This window comes from Lepidochelys olivacea (assembly GCF_965140295.1).
Source record: "Lepidochelys olivacea isolate rLepOli2 genome assembly, chromosome: 17".
Lineage (NCBI taxonomy): Eukaryota > Metazoa > Chordata > Testudines > Cheloniidae > Lepidochelys > Lepidochelys olivacea.
Window position 1 is genome coordinate 8276390 of NC_140427.1, and position 26591 is coordinate 8302980.

Below are 26591 nucleotides of genomic sequence, written 5' to 3' on the forward strand. Positions count from 1 at the left end.
TTGAAGATTGGCTACATACTATTATAGGCAGTCTCATCAGACCATCCCCTCCATAAACTTATCAAGCTCAATCTTGAGTTTTTCCCTCACTGCTCCCCTGGGAAGGCTATTCCAGAACTTCACTCCTCCGATGCTTAATTTCATCTAATTTCAAGCCTAAACTTGTTGGTGGCCAGTTTATATCCATTTGTTCTTGTGTCCACATTGGCATTTAACTTAAATAATTCCTCTCCCTCCCTGCTATTTACCCCTCTGACGTATTTATAGAGAGCAATATCTCCCTTTAGACTTCTTTTGATTAGGCTAAACAAGCCAAGCTCTTTGAGTATCCTCTCATAAGGTAGATTTTCCATGCCTCAGATCATCCTAATAACCTTTCTCTGCACCTGTTCCAGTTTGAATTCATTGTGAAGATGAATGTACAGAAAATATGAGGAGTTGTGTATATATACTAAAAACTATGTTCTCTAGTCTGTAGTTAAAAAGCAGGTCAATCAAAAGTATCTTGTGTTGAACAAACTTCTCCAGCCAGGAACTGGAAGACACTTATCTGTATGGTGGACCATTGTGTATTGCATATTATACAACAGGAATCTATGGTCAAATGCTAATGAAAAGCTGGTGCAGACTTCAGAAGGAAATTAACAGGAAGAGGTAAACAAGGGGGGGAAGAGGGGACACACCCTATTTTCAGGTGCCGAGACTCATCCTTGTATTCCTTCAATCTGTGAGGACAAGCCACCAGCAGGCCTGATCTTATGAGAAGGGATCTCAGCAAAACTGGCTGAAAACACCGGGGACAGGGACATGAGTTAAGCAATCTTATAGAGACATAGGAATGCCTTGTTAGTTAAGTTTAGGCTCCAGAAATCGTGTTATGAATTTGTTTTATATGAAGCCATTTGTTTCCAATAGTCTGTCACTTGAATATCTGGTCTTTGAAAATAAGCGTATTCTTGTTTTCACTATCTCTGCATGTGTGGTGTGTTAAGTAACGTGATGATGCTGAGTTGAATCTTACCAGCTGGTGTGTATTATTCCTTTGGGAACCGTGAATCTAAGAGGTCCTGAGTGCTCAGTGGAACATGGGTTGCTGTACGCTACGGCTAACCTGTACAGGGAGCGAGGTCTGTGAGGCAGTGTTTGTGTTGCCAGAAGCTCATGGTTTCAGGGAGCTGATCCACAGCAGGCACGGACACGACTTCCTCACGCGACGGGCAGGTGGGGGCCAGGTGCCTCACAACCCTGGGTACCCCTTCCCTCCTCGGAAGCATCACCCACAGCTGTGCCTATCTAAAACACAGATCGCTCAATGGGGAAGTCAAGCCAGGCAGCAGTCCTGCTGCAAGCTATCAATTGCAAGGTGGGAGCCCAGTACCTGTAAACATACTCCATAATAAAAGTAACCAAAATAATAGTTTATACTCAAGAGGTGATGTGTCCAGCTAAATCGTAGAATGGGAACAAAATCTGAAAGACAAAACCACGTAGTGCTTAAGCACTATATCTATGCAGAGATCAAATGAACAGAAACCATGCCTGGGATTTTCAATACAGCCTAAGGGAGTTAGGCTCCCAAATCCTCTATGCCAAAATCTCAGCCTACATTCTATGAACATGGTTACCCCCAAGAAACCAGCTGCAGCTCTTGGGCTGGTCGGATAGCATCAGGGCTGCTATACTTGGGACTAAAAGTCCAAGACTCGGGCAGGAGTTTATTTTTGGAGAGCGGTGAAGTCAATGGTCCTGCACTGGTAAAGCAGTCCACCTGTGCAGGAGGGGGGCTAGAGTAGTGTGTGTGAATTGATTTGCATCAAGCTGTTGTTCAAACATTCCAACTGATATTTGAGTTTATTGTACAAGTGCAATAAATGTGACAAAATGGCATGCTAAGAAGAGTATACCAACTCTCCATATTTATGATCAATCTGATTTCCAGAAAAGTTAAGGCAGAAAATACCAATTTTGCCCGTGTCCACTGTGGGCAAGCTTTTGAAGATAGCAGTCAACTGTGATAAAAGGCTTTAGAAACAAACTCATAAAAGGCTCTGTTCTTATAAAATATACAAAGAATAAAAAGACATTTGTTTTCAGAGTGATAACTCTATATCAGATCAGTTACCAGCCAAACCAAATGGAGACAATTTACAGCGAACTAAATAGTCGGAAAGTAAATGAGATTAAATGTTTTTTCTCAGCATTGTAGAACTTTTCTCAAGAGTTTCAACTGATTCAAATAAGTTTGAAATAAATGTTTTAATGTTGCCAATAGGAAATCTCTCTCCTGGACATCTTGCATACATGGAAGCGGTGTACTTCCCTCTGGATATAATCAGAAGGCACAATTTACTGGTCATTAAAGCAATGGATTTCTCTTCCTAAGCCTCCGTCAATTCAATGGAGTTGATGTGGTTTGTCAAGATATCTTCTAGATAAGCAGCTACTACTACTTTAGCTTTGCCTTCTGACAGTTCCTCAATACCACAAATATGCTCAATAGCTCTTTTCAACAATCTGTCTCTTCCATGGGAGTTTGTGTGTATTCCTGCTTCATCTTCTTCAACCCCTGATTTCATATATTGCAAGACATAGGATCTGATCACATCCCCATTTTCTGCTATAGTTTTCCTAATGAATGGCAGGTCTGTACTGTTTGCCAAGCTTAACAAATGAATCAGAGCCTGGCAGATCTGCGTTCTCAGGCTGGCACTGTATTTGAACTCCAGAAAGTCCTCGGTGTCTTCACTCTTCTGCAAAGCGATAACCAAGGCACTCCAGATCTGGGAAACCTGTTCAGTGGTTCCGTAGCGCTCCCTTTGGGTAGGAATGGAGAGGGCCATGGCAGATTTGATTCGGACTTTGAAATTCTTGCATGATTTCACCACTGATGTAAGAGCATTATAGGCTTGTGCAGTCCAAGGAGCTTCTCCTGGGAAGCGCACAGGTTTGCAGTCAATAAAACATGCAAAATCAATGTTACAAAAGCAGCTGTTCATAGAGATTTATTACACTGATCAACCTTGTCTTCATTTGAAGACTCAGGATTTTTGCCATAAACAGAAAATTATCAATTGATTTATTGAAATAAAAAATAATAATATTCTAGCCTTTTCCTCTATATCTGAAAAAAATATACTCAAGTGATGCTACATTTAGACTCCACCTGTGTAGCTTATATAACAATTCTTCCAGATAATTAGAATGATACTTTTTGGAAGCTCAGTGATTGAGTAGATGCCATTTATTACAAGGCAGAGGCCTTAACTTATTTTGGTTTCACTGAAGGATGAAATTTATTAGTGAGTCCAATATTTTTACATTATCCTGAGTCACTAACCCTCAAATCTAGCACCTGCTATTGCCCTGATTCTTCAAACATGCACACACTTTACTACCATGAGTAGCCACATTGAAATCAATGTCGTCAAGTTAAGCATGTACGTAAGTGTTTGCAGGAATGAGGTCTATTTAATTTCAAATGTACATTCTGGGCCAGATTCTGCCCTTGGATGTGAGAGAAACATTCAGCCCTTTGAGGGTTTCTTTCTTTCTTTTTTTAATTCCAAACACATGCATATGCCAGATCAATTCTTAGTAAAAACACAACCTTAAAAGATTTTTCTTTTGCACAGCTCGTTGTGCATTCCCCAAAGAGGTCAGTGAAAAAATTTTTAAAAGTAAGATTTTACTTACCAAGTGGCAAGGCAGGGTTTTTAAATACGTTTCCCAGCGCATAACATGCATTCCACCGTACTTTCATGGTGGCCTCACTCTGGACAGTAGAAATAAGGGCCTGAATAGATTCCTTAATGGTTTCACTGAATCTGGGTTTTACTATGTGATATGGTTGAAGGAAATGAAGCAGATTTCCTAGGGCCCGAACTGCATTGCTCTTTACCTAAAACACAAAGCAAAAAACATTTTTTTTTTCCAATTTATACACATGCATCTGGCGAGGCCTCTCAGTGCATATACAGAAATAATTAAGTGTATATGGTGCTGAAATAAAGTAATTTCAGGGGGTTTTTTTTGTTTTTTTAAAAACCTTCCCATACCCTGTCAGAAAAACAACCCCTCAAACTGCCTCTTCAAAAAGTTCATGGGAAAATAAGACAGGCTTTACAAAATGCCCGGAACTTCAACCAACTTAGGCTGTGTCCAACGGACAAGAAAAAGCGACACTTTGCACTTCACTCAGTGCAAACATCTAGGTGCCAGCAGTCCATATCTCCAGATGAGATAGCATTATTTTATTCTACACTAATCTAATGGTAGATGTGGGTTATGGTAATTCCAGTTGGCGGAGTCTTGACATATTTTGCAGTATGGCACACAGGATTTGTTTGTATGCAAGTACTGCTGTTACCTTCCCCGGTTACGCCATTCTTTTTATGTTGTAATAAAAAGTCAAAAGCAAGTAATGAGTGATTTTAATTTTGCTCTTGGCTTTATGCTTGGATTTATTCCTTTCCCTGCCCCACTCCAGCGTACCTTGTCTTTGTCCTTGGATGCTTCAGTTGCTGACCGTAACATTTTCAATAGTAGGAGATCTGAGAATTCCTCTTGGAAGCTCTGCCCCATCATTTCCCTAACAAAATAAAGCACACATCATCCAGGATCAGAGCAGTTAGAAATGAAAAAGACCAGATCAGAGTCAAGCCTCCTGTGAAGATAAGATACAGTCCCCCTATGTAGGATACATAATTGACTGAGTTGACAATACTCTTGACTTTAACTAAAATGCTGAGATGTAAGACAAACACACTGAGCATAGTAAAAGCATATGATATTACACTTAATGCAATGATGATTTACATTTTACAGGAAAGCCTGCTGGTAGCGCAATAAGACTAATGAAATACAAAGGTTAATAAACTGCTATCTGAGAGACAGAAAATGGCATAGGAATCAATGGTAAATTTTCAATATGGCAAAAAGTTAATAGCAGGCTGGTCCACCATTCTGTACTAAGACTTGGTTTGATTAATAAATACATTCACAATCCTATTTACCCTTTTATGTAACATAAGAATAAAGGAATATTCAATGAAATCAAAATGTAATAGATACAAAAAGGATAAAAGGAAATCTTTCTTATGCAGTACATAACCTGTGGAACTAATTGCTCTAAAATATGAAACTAAGAGTTTAATAAAAAGAAAAGGAGTACTTGTGGCACCTTAGAGACTAACAAATTTATTTGAGCATAAGCTTTCGTGAGCTACAGCTCACTTCATCGGATGCAAGAGTTTAATGGAATTCAAAAATTGATTAGATCTGGATAATGAAAACATTCACAAGCTACAGAAGGTAGGAATACAAATCCTCACGCTTTGAGGCATAAGGCAAACTCTAATTAAGAGTGGCTAGGAAGAAGCTTCTGGTACAGGCACATTCTTGCACCTTTTTCTGACATTTATGGTAATGAACACTGTCAAATACAGGATATTGATCTATTTGGACACTGGTGGCCAACCTGAGCCTGAGAAGGAGCCAGAATTTACCAATGTACATTGCCAAAGACCCACAGTAATACGTCAGCAGCCCCCACATCAGCTCCTCCCCCTCCCAGCACCTCCCACCCACTGGCAGCTCCACTGATCAGCGCCTCCCCCTCCCTCCCCACACCTCCCAATCAGCTGTTTCCTGGCATGCAGGAGGCTGGGGGGCGGGAGGGGAGCGAGGGCATGGCAGGCTCAAAAGATGGGGTGGAGTGGGGGCAGGGTCTGTGGCAGAGCCAGGGGTTGAGCAGGGAGAACCCCCCGGCACATTGGAAAGTTGGCGCCTGTAGCTCTGGCCCCGGAGTCGGTGCCTATACATGGAGCCGCAGATTAACTTCTGAAAAGCCGCATGTGGCTCCGGAGCGACAGGTTGGCCACCCCTGCATTCGGACCATTGGTCTGCCCAGGTATGGCAATTCATATATTACTGGGGGGACTAACAATAAAGATCTCAAGCCATTTATAAAGTTCTATTAGCCAATATGTTGCTACCTACATGTTGACAATCAGTGTGTCTGTAAGGTTGCCCAAGGACCAGGCTGCTTTGGCACGGACGTTTGGAGACTTGTCCTGGAGGGAATTCAGGATAGCATTTGCTGTGTCGGCAACAAACATCACATCCTAGAAAATTTAAAGTTTTGTCGTTTTTTTAAAATGTATGGAAGTTCTTTTTTTAAAAGTGGATGGATTTCCTTAGCTCTGTATGCTTCACTGTCTTTATTGTCTCAGTGAAATCTGCACAAACACCAGCTCTATTAAAGCAACCTTCTGTGCTAAGTAACAACTTTATAGTATCTCTAATGTTCCCGGTACAGCTTTGTTTGATCTCTAGTTAACAATCTAACTCTAAAGTGTCCAAATTTGCTCCTCTCTTGGGTGACTGCTTCTACATGATTTCACTGCATATTTTAATTTCATTGGTACTTTAAGTTACTTTGATTTAAACATAATTACCTGGACTGACAATCTCATACTCATCAAATGCCATTGTCGAATAAGTAATTGCTTTTCCAAACTCCCTGTTGAGCTGTCTCTCTAATCTTCTCTTTCGTGGCATGTTATATTTCATTTCCATTTCCTTGTCTATGATTAAAGCTTTTCTTTCACAATATTTTAGACTAAAATTTCTACTTCAGCTACGATTCAAGTTTGTCAAAATAGTCACCCATGTAAGACTTCACAACCATGTGGCAAAAACAACGGAATCCTCTCTTGCAACCAGGTGGGTTAACATGGCTCCAAAGGGCAGTTTGGTCCACCTGCACAGTTGCAAATCCACCAGCCATACGCACACACTTCCCCCGGGCCCTGCTGCATGCTGTGCTGAAGGGAGCTTTACAGTACACAGGGACAGACTCGGGCTAAGATGTTATGCTGCACCTCCTGAGACAGAACTCAGCACAGAACTCGCAGTCCTGACAAGGGCTATCCTTGCTCTGAACTAACTTTGCACCTTCCCCATTCTGGGCTGCTCCACAGCCCCTGCCATAACAGACAGTTCTAGGCCTGTCTAAGTTACGGCAACCTGTCCCCAGCTGCTCATGGGCCACAACCCTGCCTGGAAACTCTGCAGCACTACGTGCTCTGACTCTATTCCTGACATGCCCCTCCTGCTCCAGCCCCACCCTCACCATGCCCCCTAACCGAGGGCTTGTGTAGGAGTCTTCAGCCATACAGCTGCCTTCTGCAGTTCTTGCACCAAGGCAATCCTCTCCCAGCCAGATCCAGGGCTTTTAGAGCTTCCTCATACCTAGCTGGCCCTTTCACCTGACAAAGGGGCTGGAGGGAAGGTGAGGACCTTGCACTGCACCAACAGACACTCCACCTCCTGCCACATTTCACACAGCAAAAACTGCACGGGTTCCATTGCCCAGAGTGCCCATAGAACAGAGTGGGCAGGGTTGGAAGAAGTACCAGCAAACCTCCAAAAATATTTCGAGCTAATATCTCAGCGTGTTGTATTACCATTGGCCTAAGAGGGAGGCCTGCTTCCCACAAAGAAACCTCATGTTCTACAGCTTGCTGCTCAACAAATGCATTGTGAAGAGCTCCGAGTAAGATAATAATGGCCCACTGCTAACCTGCCTAAGACATGAGAAGAGGACGTAGACTCCAAGGGCTCGGGCAGCAGCAGCTTTCACCAGTGGATTCTCACTGTGATTCAGGCCCAGCAGTAGCGTGATGCACAGTATCTGCTGGTCATCCTGCAATTAGCAATGGAAACAGAGAGAAGCATTCCTTAAAAGAGAACAGCGGTGACAATATTGTACTGCAGAGCCCGCTCTTTGGGGGAAAAAGAAAAAGCTAAGAACTGATGTGTGTTTTAAACAATGAACACCAGGAGTCTGCAGAAGCAATGAGAATGTCCCGTATTCCCATACAGCAAATAAGTGGAAGAGCTGGCTGGCATTTGGATGCCACCCAGGAGACAGGAGTACTCCCCACTTTTAACATAAATTACCCCAAGGCTGGTAAACAGGGCATTGTTGATTTCACCAAGCTGTATCTTTGTAATACAATGGCAACCAGTTAGGGCATGTGTGCTGGGGGAAAAGGAACAACAAAAAGGATTGGGGCAGACAATAGGTTCACTACCCACCTGGATAGAACAGGAACGATTGTAACTGTAGGGGAGCCAACATGCCATGAGAGAGAGTGACTCTTCAGTGTGAAAGCATTAAAGAGGGATCATAAAGCATGTTAAAGTTCACATTTGTACGGTTTGTGAGTATACAAGCCTGCAGCCAAGTCAACTGTGCTGCATCGGAGCCCTAGGTCAAAGTGGGCAATGACTGACACCAAAGGCTGAAAGGGAAGTGGGATCAAAGTACAGAGATGAAGTACACACTGTGCTTGGAGAAGCCAGACCAACAGAATTCCAGGGATATTGCTGCATTAGCAGTTCCTCTGTAAATGAGACCTGGCAGGATTCTCTGAGGCAAGCAGGGCACAGTGACATGAATGGAGCTGCACAATACAGTGGCTATATGCTGCCAAGGCTTTAAAGCACAGAAGCATATTTCATTGTGTAGAAGGAGAGTAATGCCATCAGATTCAGTTGCAATTGAGAGAGAGCAAACATTACAGTTTCAGCTACATTTTGCTAGCCAGCCAAATGAAAAAAACCAAGTGTGTGAACAACATCAGTCCACTGCCTTCAGTTCAGCTGTCTGCATGCTTCGCTGAACTTTATCAGCAAAATAGCAATATCTTCCACATCTCACACACAGAATGAGATTCTAAAGGCCTTTGTTTGCCATGCCACACAACCAGGCTATTCAACGAGGCTATTAATATTCAAGGCTTTGAAACAGTCTATTGCTTCCTTGAGTAGCCATCTCCTAAAATGCCTCTACAATCAAACTTTTTGAATATTCCCAAGCATGCCTTTTCTAATCTTAATCGGTCATGGTTTACACAGGGTTTTTGAATGTGAAGAGTGGATGTAAAAAAAAGCAGTGACCATCCTTCATGTGAATTTAACATAGGTTCAGTATTAATATAGTTAGCGGGATAAAACCAGAGGACTCTAGTACTTAAAAAAAAGACAACCAAAAGACATTGTATTTTACCCGCAGACTGCTAAAAGCTTCCTGTAAGATAGAAGAAAGAGCATCACAGGCACTTGTCTGAAGGGTAGGATGCTGAGCATTCTGAAGGGCACCAGGTAAAGGGCCATTTAGCATCATAGTCCAGAAAGTTACAACCTGTAGTGGAGAAACTATGTTTACCAACTGAAACCATTAAACAATTGATGCTGATGTCAGGTGAACTTGACAATATTGCCCACATCTCTGATCTCTGAAATGGATGGTCTTTTCTAAGATCATCTTTAAAACATACCTAGTACCACATCAGTGGATATAAATGAGCAGGAAATTGACTACTCCAACTATTGGAAATCTTAAAATAGTTATCAGAGTAACAGCCGTGTTAGTCTGTATTCGCAAAAAGAAAAGGAGTAGTTGTGGCACCTTAGAGATTAACCAATTTATTTGAGCATGAGCTTTCGTGAGCTACAGCTCACTTCATCGGATGCATACCGTGGAAACTGCAGCAGACTTTATATATACACAGAGAATATGAAACAATACCCCCTCCCACCCCACTGTCCTGCTGGTAATAGCTTATCTAAAGTGATTACCAGCAGGACAGTGGGGTGGGAGGGGGTATTGTTTCATATTCTCTGTGTATATATAAAGTCTGCTGCAGTTTCCACGGTATGCATCCGATGAAGTGAGCTGTAGCTCACGAAAGCTCATGCTCAAATAAATTGGTTAGTCTCTAAGGTGCCACAAGTACTCCTTTTTTTTTTTTTTAAATAGTTAGTTGTACAAATAATGTTTTGGCTCGAGCTGCTTGTTTCATTTCTGTTTTATTTATTAACATTCCCTAAAATCGTTTTAAAAATAGCCTTCAGTTCACAGAAAGAATATTCTAACAGACCTACATTATTGCCAGAATCCCAATTTCTCAGCTTGAGCAAGCTTGTCAAAAACAGCCCCAAACAATGGATTTCTCCGTGATCACACGCACTAGCATATCAGCCACCTACTTAGTTCTTGTAGCAGGCAGAATACTGACGTGGGCTCTTGGAGCACTTTCCTATGGACATGTCACTGAGGCTGTAGTGTGTCTCTATCTAGGGTTTTATATAGCACCCCATCATATGTGGTATCTGAGCTCCTTGATATTCTTCCTGATCCCAAAGTTACAGCAGAAAGCAGGAGCAAAGGGAAAGTGTACAGTGAATACTGGTGTCTCATAACAAGCATTTGTCCATGAATCTAAACAACGCTAGTAGGTCTAATTTTAGGCCTAACCAAATGTGACAGAGCCCCTTTATGTATAAAATTTCTGACTCAAGTAGTCAGACAAGAGATGCCCATCATACCTTGCTGTCACTTTCTTAAATTAGCTTGATATTTATCAGGAGATTTATTCAGCTTTGACAAAGGTTGCTGTATCTATCCTAGGATAGAACATGAACACACACACACACACACACACACACACACACACAGTGTTAAAATGATGAGTATCAACAACAGCAGTTCCTGTCAGTTCATTTTAATAGCAGGAAACAGCCTATCACAATAAAATCCTACAATCCATGCTTATTTGTAGATCTTTACACTATCATAGTTTGCCGACCTCAGTGTATACCATACCAGCATCTAAAGGTACTTTGTACTCTCCCTCCACTTTACATCAGATTGCTAAACATTGACATTCAGGGTCAATCACTTTGCAGCAGCTTTCACAACATGAGGCTTAATCAGGTGGAATCCCACCTCTAAAGTCCATATACTTACCAAGTTGACAGGTACTTTCTCATTGACAGCAATGGTTGAATCTGGTTTATGCTGTTGTACTATGCCTGTGCCCAGCTCCTCCAGAAGCTGCCAAGAAAAAGAAAATGAACTGGCTCCTTATCAAAGCAAACTCAAGTATTATTTGACTATGGAAATATTTAGCAGAAACCACAGTCATTTACAGAATGAATGAAATCTGTTGTTACTTTACATTATTTTATATTACACTCTCTGACTGCTAGCTCAGAGTTAGTGGAAAAGCTCTCCTAAATAAAGTCTCCAAACTTTTATGCCAAAATGGCTAGAAATGTCTTATGGGATCCAGAACAAAATGAAAACTCCCAAATCAACTGTTGTTAGAGTAATAAATAAGGGTCCAATTCTGGAATGCTTCCATAGCATTCAATGGAATTATGAGGGTGAAAAGAATGCAAGATTGGGGCCCAAACTTGTTTTTCTTGATGTCCTAGAGTACAGTATTGCACAATTAGCTACAGAATGGAGAAGGTATAGGTCTTGTTTGTAGTGTACTGCATGAAATAGACACATAGAAGCACATTCAGAGCTCTCCTTCCATACAATTGTCTTGAATTATAATAAAGGTATTGTCACATCAAGCTTAGCTACAAATACTTTTAGAGCATATGTACAGAGCAACACTATCTAGAGTAACACTTTACTAGATAGTAAAAAGCTATCTGGATTTCTCCAAGCTCTTACTTTGGCACCGTGGAGCTGAATGGACGGATCTGTTTCCTCCATGCATTTGCAAGCCACCTCTCCAAGCTCTAATAAATAGCTCTGAGCCACAGAGAAATAGCCCTTCACAAGAAGTGCCAAGACCTGCAGAATAGGAAAAAAAAAAAATACTGAATGGAATTTACCAAAATGAAAAGAGAGAACATTTTAGTCAATGCAGTAACCATACACTAAACTCTAACATGAGAGCTAGAAAGTACAACACAAACTAGCGAACACAAAGGATATTTGGACTCTGTAGAGTCTATTGTCTTGTTTAACAGAACACGTCAAAAGCACTATCAAGCAGGAACTTGCAGTAAATTCATTTCTCTAATTTAAGCGAGCTCTCCTGTAGCTAACAACTACCTAAGCAAAAGAAAATCTGCAAAAGTGACAAGCCTTGAATCTCCTGTAGTTTGGCTGTCCGGGTTAACGAAGCCAGCTGTGACAAGCATCCATTACTCTGACAAGGAAATGAGGTTGCTTAATTTCCTTGGGATGGAAGTGACAAAATTATACTTTTCTACATTGTTGCATAAAGAAAAACAGAGGTGGAGTTTATGAGTCTCAACCTTCCTATACCGTGCTTTATACAGGCCAAAGTCATCTACTGTTAGTATTTCACTGATAGCAGATCTTTCTAGTCAAGATTTAACTTATATGCAACACTGGAAAGAGAGAACACAGAGAACACTCCCAATTCTTACCAGGTGCATACACGCCCCATCATCAAACAAGGTTACCAAATCATAAGGGTAGAAGAACCGGCTGGTACTGGAGAGATTTGCTATTTATTCTTAGTTTCATACATTTAGTTGGCTCGTCTAGTAGTTTTCCATTCCTACCTGTAAAGATTCCAGTCGAACAGGAGATGGTTCATAGACAGTACCAGCTGTGAAGCTAGTATCGCTATCAGAATAGGAATCCTCTCTGGGCAGAACAACAGTGGAGATACAAAGACGTATGAGCCAGCAAGGCTCTGAAGATGAACTCTCCCAATTGTCCATGGGTGCCCCTTGTGAAGGTGGTGCTCTTCTCCACCACTCAGAGGGACGGAAGCAATGAGGGGATGCCGCACCGCTGCTACTTAGTCCGGAAGGACTAGGCTGTTGCAGAAGTAACTGTACTTCTGGAGAAGGAGCTTGAGCAGATACTACAGCACCTAACAGCGTGAGGCTAGAAACCCGAACATTGACATCTGTTAAAGAGAATAAAGGAAAATAAAATAAAAGGTAAACACCACTGCGCGGTGGAGTTATTTACATAGTTACCAATCATGGGAAATGTTTCTAAATAAATAACCAAACAAATAAATAAAATAAAAAAAAATACTAGCAATTAAGAATTCGTGCTGAGTTAAGAATCAACATGTACAGCGAGAAAATAATCCAGCCCAGTGCAATGCAAACCTTTATGACGAATGCATGGCTTTATCTGGTTCCAAACTCTTGTCAATAGACCAGGTTTTAAACGGCTGTATGGTGCATTCGATACCAAATTTGCCAGGCACTAAAACACACAAGAGATAACCGCATGAGAGATGACAGAGGCCAAACTGAAAACGTGGCTCTCTCGTTTTGTACTGTGGAGTTAGGTCATTTAGGCAGCTACATTGATTAAATTTGCAAATAACTGAAGAGAGTTGGTCAGTATTCAAAAATTTGGCCCAAAAGCTTTGCTTCTAGAACAATTACTGTGATCACACATGATCAATCATAAAAATCGAGCTAGGGAAGGAATATTTTAGATTAAAAACTCAAATAAAAATTGCCATTAAAAAACCAAAACCCTTTACAACTACAGCACTATTTTGTACATCTGCTCAGCCCAGAAGCCATAAGAGAAATATGGAAACAAGAAAACTGTGTTCAAGAGAAACAATGGGAATTTCCAAGCAGACTCAATTTGCCAAGCCTTGTAAGAAAAAAAACCTGCTGTTGTGACCCAGGCAGCTCTCAGGATTTTTGCATAATCACCCTGTCTCAGGCATGTCTGGAAAGCATGAGGTCTGCTGTGAAGGTCATTAGAAAATTGCTTTGAGGCTGAATCGGAGACACTTACAAAGCGTAAGCACGTTCAAAATAAGTGTACGTACCTTGATGATTTGAGTAAGGGTTTGTGAGGAGGATTCTGCCACTAGGGCTAGCAGCAGACAGCGATGCAACTCTCTGATGCTGGAAGCAATTGTTACCGAGAAAGGAGTGAAAGCTCTTTTATGGTCATGTGCGTCTTCAGCAACAGAAAGAAACTGCTTAGAACCTTCCAAGGTGGCGGAGAGAACTTGAAGAGCGCAGGCCCGAGTCTGAAACAATACAAGATTTCAGTTCTGTTTCAATGAAAGAAACTGTGGGAAAATGTCAAACCTTCCTTATCCTGCTGCTTCACATTCTGTATGTGCCTGTTACACAGCACCTTTCTCCTCGCTGGGAAAAAAAAGGTTAGTGTGTGTGTCCAGGCTGCAGGATATGCTAACATCATGGAACCCAGCTCTGCTGAAGCATGACAGCATTTTGCAACACACTTAAGACAGAATGTCCCTGGCCTCCAAAAAACATGTTAATATGCAGAGTATGTACTCTATTAACTGCATAAAATGTTATGACTGCAGGTCAACAGCAGATATTCACAGGCCTGGCTTTGAAACTCAATTATCATCAAGTGTCCATTTCTTTTCATTATTGGGGTATTGTGATTCAACACCTCGTCCCCCAGGTTTTCTTGGATTCTCCTAGCAAAAGCTTATAAATGTTCTGCCCTTTACCATTCAGGCATCAGCAAAGAGACCTCCACATCTGGAATTCAGGGCATTCTAAAATGCGCAATTCTGGACCTTGCAGATCTTTACCATGCATCAACTAGCAGTTTGTAAATGCTATGGGAAAGTGCCCACCCAACTCAAAACACATATCCTTTTTGGGGGTTGGTTTAACTAACACTTTCCAGCTTTTTCACCACTCACCTTACTGGACGCCTCCTCTAGAAACAAACTGAGATATCTCAAATTCACATTCTGCTTCAATTGCCTTCCCTGGCACAGCAGTCCATGTATTTATTTATCCTGTGTGTGTGAAGCACCCCCATTTCTCAATTTGAAGGGACCACCCTCACTTTTTGAACCTCTTAGGGCTTGTCTAGATAGAGAAAACGCCCACAATAACCGGTGAGCACTAGCTACTCCACACTAATTCCCCATGTGGACACACTGAGTGCGCAGTAAAAGTGCCTTTGTGCACATTAGCTTAATACGCTTTGGAAGTGTGCTACACTAAACCTCCCGAGGGCACTGTTAGTGCACAAGAAGAGAGTGTCCACAGGCGGAATTAGTGCAGAGTAGCTACTGTGGTTTAAATTCACACAGTAGCTTGCTGCGCACTAACTTTCCTGTGCAGACAAATCCTTAACATAGCGTGAAAAGTTTTCTTTTATCTCTTCTAATTTGACCAACCCCTTTCATACATTTTGGAAACTCTTTGGTCACTTCAAAATTTTCTCCAAAAAAAATATGTTTAACTCCAATAACCTGGTCTCATAATTTTAGAGTCTACATACATAACAGATCTTTTGTTATCCTAATAATGCACCTGCTCTTTGTCCAGTACAGTGATACAGGCCACAAAGACCCCAGCAAGACTGCTCTATTATATTAAAGATCAAGGAAGGCAAATCTGAAGACTAGTTCTTGAAAAACAAGGCTTTTAGGACAGCAATTTCACTTACCTTTGGAGAGGGATCCTTCAATGCAATAGTCATCAAGGACACAGACTGTGGGCTGCCTATTCCAGGTGTATCAGGAACAAATGCTGACCAGTAGCCATAAAGAACTTTTTTTTCTATTGATTTGATAGTGGAAAGGAAACAGGCTAAAGCCCCTTGACGAACTTTGGCTTGATAAGATCTTTAATTAAACAAAGAGATGAATTAATAGCAGCTCTGAAAAAATAATTGATTTGACCTCATTTATTCAGGTTACTGACTAGCTATAAGAACTTCAAGTAGAATAGCTAAGGCCAAAAGGAAAAAAAAAAGAAAAGAAAAAGCATCAGTTTACTTTCAAACTACTACTAATTACCACCTTTTAACTTTCTTAGTTAATAAATTATACAAATCACATTAAATGATTTCTCTAAGAGTTTCATTTAAGAATCCAGTACTGGGATTGTGTGAGTGGGAGAGTGAGTAAAACGCTGCACATGGGCAAAACTGGTGCCAGATCTACAAAAAGGACAAAGAGCATTATTTAACATGCCACGCAAGCATTATTGTTATGAACCACAGTATTATTTGCTTCCATGTTTTACATTTACATGAACAACAATAACCTCATTTTGCTCTGTATTCCACCTTCAGCATCAGAATACTCCGACTCACTGCTGCTGATCCTTTTCCAGCTGGAACAGCATGATGATAAGTGATCCTTTCCAGCAGGCATGTATGCAGCATCTAATGTGCGATTCCAGGGATTTAGACAAGGATTGTTTTGTGCATCGCCTGAACGTAACTGAAATATATCTACTGCATGGATTGCTCCATCTCCTACATCACTTTCTAATTCTTCTTTCACTTCTTCCCCCAACTGTCCTTTCTTTTGTTTCCCCTTGGACTTTTTTCTTCGGGTCTGTGTGAACAGGAAAAAACAACACAAAAGGCTGAGACGAAAGTAAGAATTTTGCACGCAGAAAAGATTTTATTATTCTGCAAATCTCTTCAAATGACAACACGGTCACTTGTGAGAAAAATAGAGACTCTAAAATCCCCAAAAGTAGAATAAACTCTAGTGTGTTCAGTACTTAAGTTCACCAACATGGAGTTGCACACTTTATAAGCACATCGATGGCATATTTTAGGGAGACAGATTGATTTTAGCTAGTCAAAGAAAAAGTTTTGGTCACAGGTATTTAGTTACTATTATGAAATAGTGTTACATAAATGAATTATACATACTCTGACACAATCAGATCTTAATCGATTTCAGCTTGCATACTCCATTTTTTAATAAGACAAAATAAACTTAATATTAACACCTTAATGTCCCATAGGTACATGTCACAAGACTGGTTTGCTTGGACATTTTGGATGCAAACCTCTAGATATACATAAACGCTAACCTCCAACTATTAGTGTAACTACAAGAGTTTCCACAATTCTCCTTTATTTTTCTTTAGAAAAATGTATTTTTACTCTGAGACACTTAACAGTAGGATATCTTTTCAGGTGTTTTATTTATGTATTCCTGTAGCTCTTTTGGATTTATCGGAGATACTCATTAACTTTAAAAGAAGATTACAAGCCAACAAAATGACCCTACAGCTTTATTTTGTTTAACGCCTTTCATGTAATCTGTAACCCAAAACATTTTACAGGGTTAAATAATAAACAGCAAAGGGAGAGAGAAACAGAGATACACAAACAAGGGAGGAAACTCATTTTTAGATGAGCCTGACTTCCCCAGGAAAAAGTAAAAGTGATTGTGTGTTAGAAGTAATGTAACTTGTGATGGAAAATGCCACCATCAGTCCCACATCTTCAGGCCACAAGTTCTTGACTACAAATGAATAACTGATGCACACAGCTAGAGTCAATCAAATCAATCTCTGCAGAACCCTCTGTTTTAGTCGTCTGACTTCACAGAGCAATGTGTTATTCAATGCAGAAATTTATAATCAATGCCATTTAGGCAAGCAATGTGAAATACACCAAATTCCGAGAATGTGAAGAAACTTTCAGCCATTAACACCATAATAGGAAATATACAGTCAAAACAAATAAACACACAGAAAAATCGACATGTGGTATAATTTAAGTTTACCCCTGTTTGTTTAATGGTGCTCAATTCCGACTGCTCCTGTTTGACAGGTGATCGTCCATCATACTGAGGAAGTGGAGCTGGGTACAAGACTGTAGGCATTTCCACGTTCAGTCCAGGAAGCCCATAGAACATGCATTTCTAAAACAGTAACAAGAACACCAGCGTTCTGGTCCATTTGGATGTGCAAAGAAATGTCGTATATTCAGGTGCTCACCAATTCTTTTCAGTTTACCTTATGACTTTCTTCTCTGGGACTTGTCTCCCTACGCTCACACCCTAGCTGCCAATGGCAGATAAGTCAGCACAAGGAGACTCAACTAGCACAATAAAATGCCTGTATAGTAATTCTGATTCTCTAATCAAACAAATTTTGGCAACCAAATTCAACTATTTCTAGAAGGATTTTAGCAAGGGTCCAACACTGAAGCTAATGAGAGACTTGCCTCTTAACCATCAAGGCGTTGCCACCACTTTCTTTGTGAGGGAAGTCCAAGTGAGAGAACTGAAGGCTTTATCATATTCTAGAGAGAATTTTCCCCTTCTTCCATGTCTTTCATTCCATTTTTCAATCTTACCCTCCTTCCCCACACATCAGCTCTCCATCTGATTCTTTTTTCTGTCTTCTCTACCTTTTCCCACTTAAAATGAAACAGGAGCACACACTACACAGTCTCTCTCTCTAAAAGTGGATTTAAACCAAGAAACTATTCACCTTTAACACAGCAAGAAGGGACCCAAGCTGATCAGTCTGCATTAGCTTCATCTTCCCACCGTTTAAGAGCGACTGGATACCTTTCAGAGCATTCTGTAACAGCTGAAAATAACTTCAAATTAGCCAACACACACAAATACAGCATCTGTTAACTTATGAACTTCATACCTTATATAGTGCAAAACAACATAACTGCTTAGCATCACTGAGATACTTGGAACTGTTTTCATGTTACTCAAGTAAAATGAAGTTAGAGATATTAGCCAAGTCTTAGCTGGCAATATTCCAACTCACAAGACGTGTACAGCCTCTGGCAAACAGGAAGCCTTTGATTATAACAGATTTACTTATTTCAAATCAAATTTTAAAAGCTGTCTAGATGTTCCACTGCAGATGTAGTATAACTTTAAAATTAGTGTATTTCAGCATATTAGCCTCATACGTACCATACAAAAAGTGATGTCATCTACATCAGAGGTTTTTGAAGACTGTAACATGTTTAGGAAAGTTTGAAAGCACAGACTTCTGTAAGACTCATCTAAGTATGGCTGTCCAGGCACACTAAAATGAAAGCAAATACAGCTAGTCAAGCTGTGGCTCTCAATATAAAGCTATACAAATTGTTCTTACAGATAACGTTACAAAAGCTCAGATCTCTCCTTCCCCAGCATAGCAGAGACACGGAGTGGGACTGCACGTTGGCACCTATGAAGGATGAAACTCTAGCACCGTAAATACTATCTGGAAACACTGGTTAGTAAAATTTCAGTACGCCTAAAATTTACTCTAGCTTCTGGCTTCTCCTGCCTGATTAAAGTGGATTCCTATGTTTGGTATTCCAGGCTGCGAGTAGGTGCAGAATGACACTAATGGGAGCAGTGTCACTATTCTGCTGGGAATGTCCTCATATACAGGTGCACAGGTGATTTAATGAAGCTGCGTGCGTATATCTTGGGATACAATTTAGCCCTTACTAGGACCTTGAAAGGTTTTTACATTTTCCTTCGTTTTCACAAAAACATAGACTGCCTTAATGCCGTGACAAGTTTACCTTTTTTTAATTTAAATAGCCACCCATCTTTCTTTACTAATGAATATAAAGAAGGCAATCACTACACCACTTCAATCTGTGCTACCTGCATATCATCTTATCATAACATGAGCATTACTGGAGTGGCTCTAGACTCATTAAACAACTTTTTTTGTGCTGGATCCCTAAGCAGCTGGTCCCATATGTTTAATTACCTCAAGTCACTGGTGTGCAAGTTTGATAAGGTTCACAATAAGGCTCAAATACTGCAAGTGATTTTCCTGACAGTAGAATCCAATTAGAAAATCACATTCAAAAGCGCCAGACGCTGCACTTTGCTCATATTTAAGTGACCTCATCGGTAGACTCTTCCTTTTTAAGGGTCCCATTCTGTGGGACATCAAACCTTCCTTCATAATTGCAAAGCTCTTTAGAGCAGCTCCAAACTCCTGCTCGCTTAGACTGATTGTCATAGACAAACAAGAAAAAGCTTCCCTCTGTATTCGAATAGTTTAGTGAAGGTTTTCAGAAGTAATGGGATTTTGCTCTGGCATCAACTTATTAATTCTTGGAATCTTATAACAAATCGTTCATAGACCAAACATTCCACTGCAACAGATAATCCCAATGCAAGATGTAATCAATTGTTTCATAAACATTAACAACCACCACATCAACCAACTACTGCCTGCATAGACAGGTAGTAGCACAACATACCTGCCTTTTTCCCCCCCTCCCTTAAATTAAATGTCTTAAGAAATAATTTTAGTTTTGGAAATCTGAGAATTCCTGGTTTTCCCCAAAATGAGTATGACAATGGCTAGGAGCACTGCAGTTTTAACTTTCACACACAAGTCATGTTTATAACTTCCAGGATGCAACACAAAACAAAGCTGTTAGAGAAAAAAATCTTCTCCTTTTGGCTTTCATCAAAAGGCGAAGTCCCATTAATCAATGGGACTGTTCAAGGCAATGGGACCTGTCATAAATATAAAGGGAAGGGTAAACCCCTTTAAAATCCCTCCTGGCCAGAGGAAAACTCCTCTCACCTGTAAAGGGTTAAGAAGCTAAAGGTAACCTCACTGGCACCTGACCAAAATGACCAACGAGGAGACAAGATACTTCCAAAAGCTGGGAGGAGGGAGAGAAACAAAGGGTCTGTGAGTCTGTCTTTATGCTGCCTTTGCTGGGGATAGACCAGGAATGGAGTCTTAGAACTCTTAGTAAGTAATCTAGCTAGGTATGTGTTAGATTATGATTTCTTTAAATGGCTGAGAAAAGAATTGTGCTGAATAGAATAACTATTTCTGTCTGTGTATCTTTTTTGAAACTTAAGTTTTTGCCTAGAGGGATTCTCTATGTTTTGAATCTAATTACCCTGAAAGGTATCTACTATCCTGATTTTACAGAGGGGATTTCTTTACTTCTATTTACTCCTATTTCTATTAAAAGTCTTCTTGTAAGAAAACTGAATGCTTTTTCATTGTTCTCAGATCCAAGGGTTTGGGTCTGTGGTCACCAATGCAAATTGGTGAGGCTTTTTATCCAACATTTCCCAGGAAAGGGGGGGGTGCAAGTGTTGGGAGGATTGTTCATTGTTCTTAAGATCCAAGGGTCTGGGTCTGTAGTCACCTAGGCAAATTGGTGAGGCTTTTTACCAAACCTTGTCCAGGAAGTGGGGTGCAAGGTTTTGGGAAGTATTTGGAGGGAAAGACGTTTCCAAACAGCTCTTCCCCAGTAACCAGTATTTGTTTGGTGGTAGTAGCGGCCAATCCAAGGGCAAAGGGTGGAATATTTTGTACCTTGGGGAAGTTTTGACCTAAGCTGGTAAAGATAAGCTTAGGAGGTTTTCATGCAGGTCCCCACATCTGTACCCAGCGTTCAGAGTGGGGGAGGAACCTTGACAGGACCTATTTATATAGCCCTGAAACCATTGCATTGATCTCACCTTTACTGTGCTTAGCAGGTGGACTGAACAGGCTGGCTGTCAGCATTTCCAGATGCCCATCTTTTAAAGCACCCATAAAATCACTGAAAAGACTTGATTTAATACCTGAGACATAGATTTGCCATGCTGTGTACTGCTGCCCTCCTGAGTTCCACATCAGGCTGAGCAAGATCACTGAACTGTACCAAGAGTCCACTCTTCCCCAGCAAATCCGGGAGATACTAAAATAAACCATTAACAGTCACTACGGGCCAACAAGATACACAGTCAGGTCTGGTGAATGCAAATCAATTGGCAAATTTCCTTTTTACTTCAGAACAACAGATCTACAGTCAATATGATATAAATCAAGCTACTCCTTAAATCTTATAGCTAGATATAGATATACCAACTACAGAATAGGTTTGACTGATATTCAAACAGAACTAGGATTTACATATCCTCTGATTAGAAATGATGTTCATTTGCAAAGTTGTCATCCATTATTATGGAGGCATTGGTCATGACCCTATAGTTAAGACTGAGTTCCATTTTGTACTTAAGCAGAGATGCAACCTCCTTGTTTTGTATGAAAAATATAGCACACCCTTCCCAAATTTACAGCACTTGCTCTTTGGGTATAGACTGAATTTTCTGAGCATTTAAAAGTAAATCCGTAAAAGTAAAGTAAAATTAATTTTAAAACGTATTAAGAAATGTACTGTCTGTGTCAGTCTCTTCTCTGCCCCAGAAGATCTTAACAATGGAACACAGACACTTCACATTTTGCAGATAATTAAAGTTAATTAATACCTCGTACAGAGACTATATTTGAAGACACTAGGTTGTAATTAAGCTAAGTTATTAACGATTGTTGTATCTAATTGCTATTGTTATACAGACTTCAGACAGGTTCAAGTCAACAGCTCAGGAACTCTTAAGAGGTATCATTGTGACATCATAGATAACTCAACCCATTAATACCTGTCTTCTACACCTAATTTGCAAGCAAAAATTCTATTGGTTGTAATGAGTCAGTGGTGTCAGGGAGACTGTATGTGTGTCAGGAGTTCACAGTGGTAGGCCACTTGGTGCAGCTGTCACTGCTCTTTAAAAAGCCCATAGCTTCATGCTAACTCTGGCATCTGTGCTTGAAAGGCTCTCATGGCACTGCTATTTCAGCTCCATTCTACAATGAGGGTTTGATCCTTCTGCTGCGTGAACCTCAGGTTCCCGCTGAGCGCACGGAGCCCCAAGGGAACATGCTTAACACCCTGCAGTGGCGCATAATCCAAAGCCCACTCCTGTGATGGAATCTGCCCTTATAGCAGGAAATAACTCTCACAGGGAGGCGGGGCACATGCTACAGCAGGGCAGTTCTGTCTAGGTCACCTCTCCATCTGGCTGAGATGGGGACACCATGGGCTGGCCAGTCTTCACACAGCACTGGTCTCATCAACACAACCCTTTAAACCAATAAGTCAACTGCAAATTAAGGTCCACATTCACCAGTGTGCTGTAGCTGCTTTGTGCTGATCTGGCGATGCAAAGCAGCTGTACAAGCAGATTAATTGGCTCATGTGCTCTGGGGTTACTTTGCCCTATAATGATGCTAAAAGTGGAAAAAATATGGAAAAAAATCTGAAGTAAAGTATATTAAAACAGTTTAATCTCATCTGGAACAACAAACAGTAAAACAACACTATGGTTATTGTACAGCCTCACTATAGGGCAAAGTTAAAGTTGTTTGGTGCCTTAACTGTGCATTTCTTACCTTAATATGTTTGGATTTTTCTTCAGTGCAACCTTAACTTTGAATTTCATGGAGTTGTAATGCTTGATTATAGAATTATTACAACATCCCTGTAATGCATTTTACCCTTCAATTACTGACACTGTGTTAAGATGGAGTTAATGTTGAGAGTATGTGTGTCTGGGAATATGACATTTTTATTTTCTTTTGGAGGAAAGACACGGGAAGGGAGTCTAGGGATCTGAGGCTTTGGAGATCACTTTCTCTTAGCAATAAATTCAGGACAGCTTTCAACCTACCTTCTGACAATTTGGTCCATTATTGTAAAGAAGAGCTGCTAAGGCTTGCAGAATTTCAGTGTGTGTCCAAGAGCTGCACTGTTTGAGAGCAGAGATGGAATAGGATACAAGAAAATCCAAATTCTGTTCATCAACCACTACCTGTCATCATATAAAAACACAGAATTAAAAAAGTTTCCAAAAGGCATCCTTATTATATTGCACATTGTTCAAGTCAGGGTAACATTCCTCTAGCTGGGTAGTGACCCAACTGATTTGGCTGTTAGAAATTCATGCTGCTACAGAAATAGCCTACATTTAGGAAACGGCCATGGGATCTTGGTTTCCCCAAAACTGAAGGCATAATACACAAGCTTTTCCGTCTCCTGTGAGAGGGTCAGCACATGTAGTTCTTACATCAGCAACCCTTTAGCCAGGCATAGCCAAGCTAGGACTGTAGACCAGAAGAATGGTAGGATGAATAGGAAGGTGAAAATCCAAGCACGTTCATATTAGATCCTCTTTATTGGTTCTGCCTCATGGAGACGAGAGCCCTTTTGGCCCACATCCATGTGCTTGGAAGGGTAGGAACAGAACCATCAAATTTTCCATACCTGGAATCTGTTAAGTAAATGATGAATGAGCTGACAAACTTTGTTGACAAGATGTTCCTGATTGAGATGAACCAGTTGACAGGCTTGAACAAGTAGAGCACAAACATCCTGGAAAAAAAAATCTGTTAAAGAAAAAAGCCAGAAGCCTTAATGATTATTTATCATTGACCCAATACAAAATTGTGGCTTCAGAGTAGAGACCATCCCATCAGCTAAGGTCTCAATTGTGCAAATGGATTTGCATGGGCAGAACACCTGGATCCATGGTCTAGATAATATTTAGTCCTGTCATGAGTGTAGGGGACTGGACTAGATGACTTTTCGAGGTCCCTTCCAGTCTTATGATTCCGTGTGGAGCCCAACTGAAGTCAATAGAGCACCTAGTGAGTAGACTGTCCCACTGACTGTCCATATGACACAGGCATCCACGTGCTGGATCTGCTGCTAAAATATCACTTAAGAAACCAGCACTGAGAGAAATAATATTTAAAGACTAAAGCATAACATATAATACAGACCAAAGAAAAAAGAGGAGGTAGGAACCAAGAAACAGAGGAAAGAAAAAAGGAGCAATGTATAAAATATTAGGGTGAAAGGAGAAGATTATCCTAAGCACTTCCCAAAATTTAAAAGAAAAGCTGAGCAATTGCTGTGAAAAACAAATAGGAAGACTAATGGGTAACTAAAGATTGTCACTGCTTCAATGTCAAAGTAGCATGCTATATACAAGGTACCCCCAATAAATTATCTTCATTTTTGCATAGTTAATATGTTCCCCCTACAAAACAATTACTAAGATGTTATGCAGTAATTGAGAATCTAAATGCTGCAGAGACAGGAAATTGTCAAAGAAAGTGCTAACAACCATCTTAATTATGTCCACCATCTTCTCCTACCCACGGCATATAAACCAGAGATGTCTGCTACCACTCACCCTACCCCACTGCACATGACTACTACAACTCAGCCTGGCTTCCAGGCTCCCTGCTGCAAGTGCGGGAAGCATGGCACTCCTAAAAGCCGTGACTCTCAGAGTATGTCTATGTGGCAGGTGGGAGATAGACAGACTTGAGCTAGCATGCTAAAAACAGCAGCATGGTCAGGATGGTTTGGGTTAGCTGTCTGTCTACACACACTTGAAAGTGCCCTCCCAGCTGCTGTGTAGACAGAACCTCATGGTCTAGGCTTCTGACACTACAGTAGGGAGCTTGAGAGGCTAAACTCAAGCTGGGGCTCTCAGGACTTCCAGGATTTCTGCTACTCAGCTGGGCTCCCCAGGATGCCCAACTCTCAGGGCAGCTGGCTTCCCAGGCTATGGGATTCAGGCAGCCCAGGGAGCCAACTTGCCCAGGAGGTTGGAAGCCCTGGGATCCCCAGTCCTGGGGGTGTGGTTATGGCCAAGCTGTCCCAGAGCTTGCTAAGGGGGTGGGAGGAGGGAGGAGACTGTGAAACTGATATGAATGATGACAATTTCACAGAGGGACTGCTGGGGATCCAGGAAACTTACTTCCTTTCAGAAACAATGTATTTTGGAACTTCTGGTTCTTGGGAAATTTTGAAAAAAGTCGGGTTTGGTCTGAAACCAAACTTCAACATGATAAAATTTCCCATGAACTGGAAATTCCAAATTTTGGCCAGCTCCAGAGTGTCATGACCTATAGATAAGCTAGTAGATCTATTAGCCATATGAAGAGAGTAGATGCGGGGAAACAGGCAGAGTTAACATGGTTATAACACCGGGAAGTGGGCAAAGGGCACCTGACCTATAAGTGAATTGCAGCACAGGAGCAGAGTTAAGGTTAATGTTAACGTTACAATTTCCTGACTGGTGTTTCGGTAAGCATATGGGGCTGCACCAGCAAGGAAACTAGTTCAACAGTGGATTGCCAAAATGACCTGGGGTTAACACTTGAAAGTTGTACCGATATAACTGTGTTGGTTAGGGGATTTTTTTTTTTTTTTAAACCTAAACAGTTATGCTAGTTAGTAAAAGCGCTAGACATAGCCATACTGGTATGAAGGCGGCTTATGCCAGTATAGTTAGTCCCCTTCCCATATGGGAGTAGCTATATACTGGCATAAAGCACAACTATCCTGACAGAAGTGCGTCCAGACTAAGGGTTGTACCGCTACCTACACCGTTATAGTAGGAAAGAGGTACAACTTTCTAGCGTCGGCGTGGCCCTTCTGAACGTTTCCAGCCTATGGGTGGGCTGCAAACAGGCCTGCACCGAACCATTACGCTCAACTGGGGCAACACTCATCCCCCCTCCGTGGTACGGTTTAAATCACGATCAGTCTCTGGGGGCAGGTGGCGACACGTGGGGAGCAAACCTGGGGGGGGGCGGGGGGGATGGCGGCGGCAAGGGAGCACCTGCCTCAGGTGCAGCCTGGCAGCTGGTGAGGCGGCCGGGTATTCGGGGACAGGGCTTTACCAGGCCCACCCCGCTTCCTTTCCTCCACACTCAGGCTGCCGACCCTGCGGCCCCTGCCCCACGGCTGCCACCCCACACGCCCCTGGGTCCCATCCTGCCCGCCCCCCACGGGCTTATTCCCACCCCATTCCCCCGGCCGATCCCCTGTTCTCGGGGTCCCCGCCCCCCCGGGGCGGCCTCATTCCCCAGCCCGGTCGGGACCCGTGGCGGACTCGGCCCCCCGCTACCTGCGGGCTCGGCGCCCCCGCGGGCCCCGGCGCCCCTGGGCCGCAGGTCTCGGAGATGAGCTGGTCGAACAGCAGGTGCAGCTCGGTGCGGCGGCCGCTCCCGCCCTCGCCCTCCCGGGCCGGGCCGAGCCGGGGCCGCAGCGCGCCGAGCCGGGCCAGGTAGCGCCGGATGGAGCCGCTGGGCTCGGGCTCGGGCTCGGGCTCGGGGCGCGCTGCCTCCTCCCCAGGCCCCGCCGCCGCCGCCGCCGCCAT

General features: G+C 41.8%; 1 protein-coding gene across 1 annotated transcript; it reads right to left on the reverse strand.

The window, feature by feature from the left end:
* Window positions 1-1820: 1820 nt before the first annotated feature.
* Window positions 1821-26591, reverse strand: HEATR6 (HEAT repeat containing 6; the record flags this gene model as incomplete). Its single annotated transcript, XM_084650666.1, has 20 exons — window positions 1821-2929; window positions 3694-3898; window positions 4492-4588; window positions 5998-6122; window positions 7583-7705; window positions 9074-9208; window positions 10817-10903; window positions 11537-11659; window positions 12403-12755; window positions 12967-13066; window positions 13653-13859; window positions 15275-15452; window positions 15877-16172; window positions 17364-17501; window positions 18076-18177; window positions 18522-18636; window positions 21159-21274; window positions 23085-23225; window positions 23678-23785; window positions 26340-26591. The coding sequence occupies 20 exons, from the start codon at window positions 26589-26591 to the stop codon at window positions 2379-2381; spliced, it is 3552 nt and encodes a 1183-aa protein (XP_084506792.1). The 3' UTR covers window positions 1821-2378.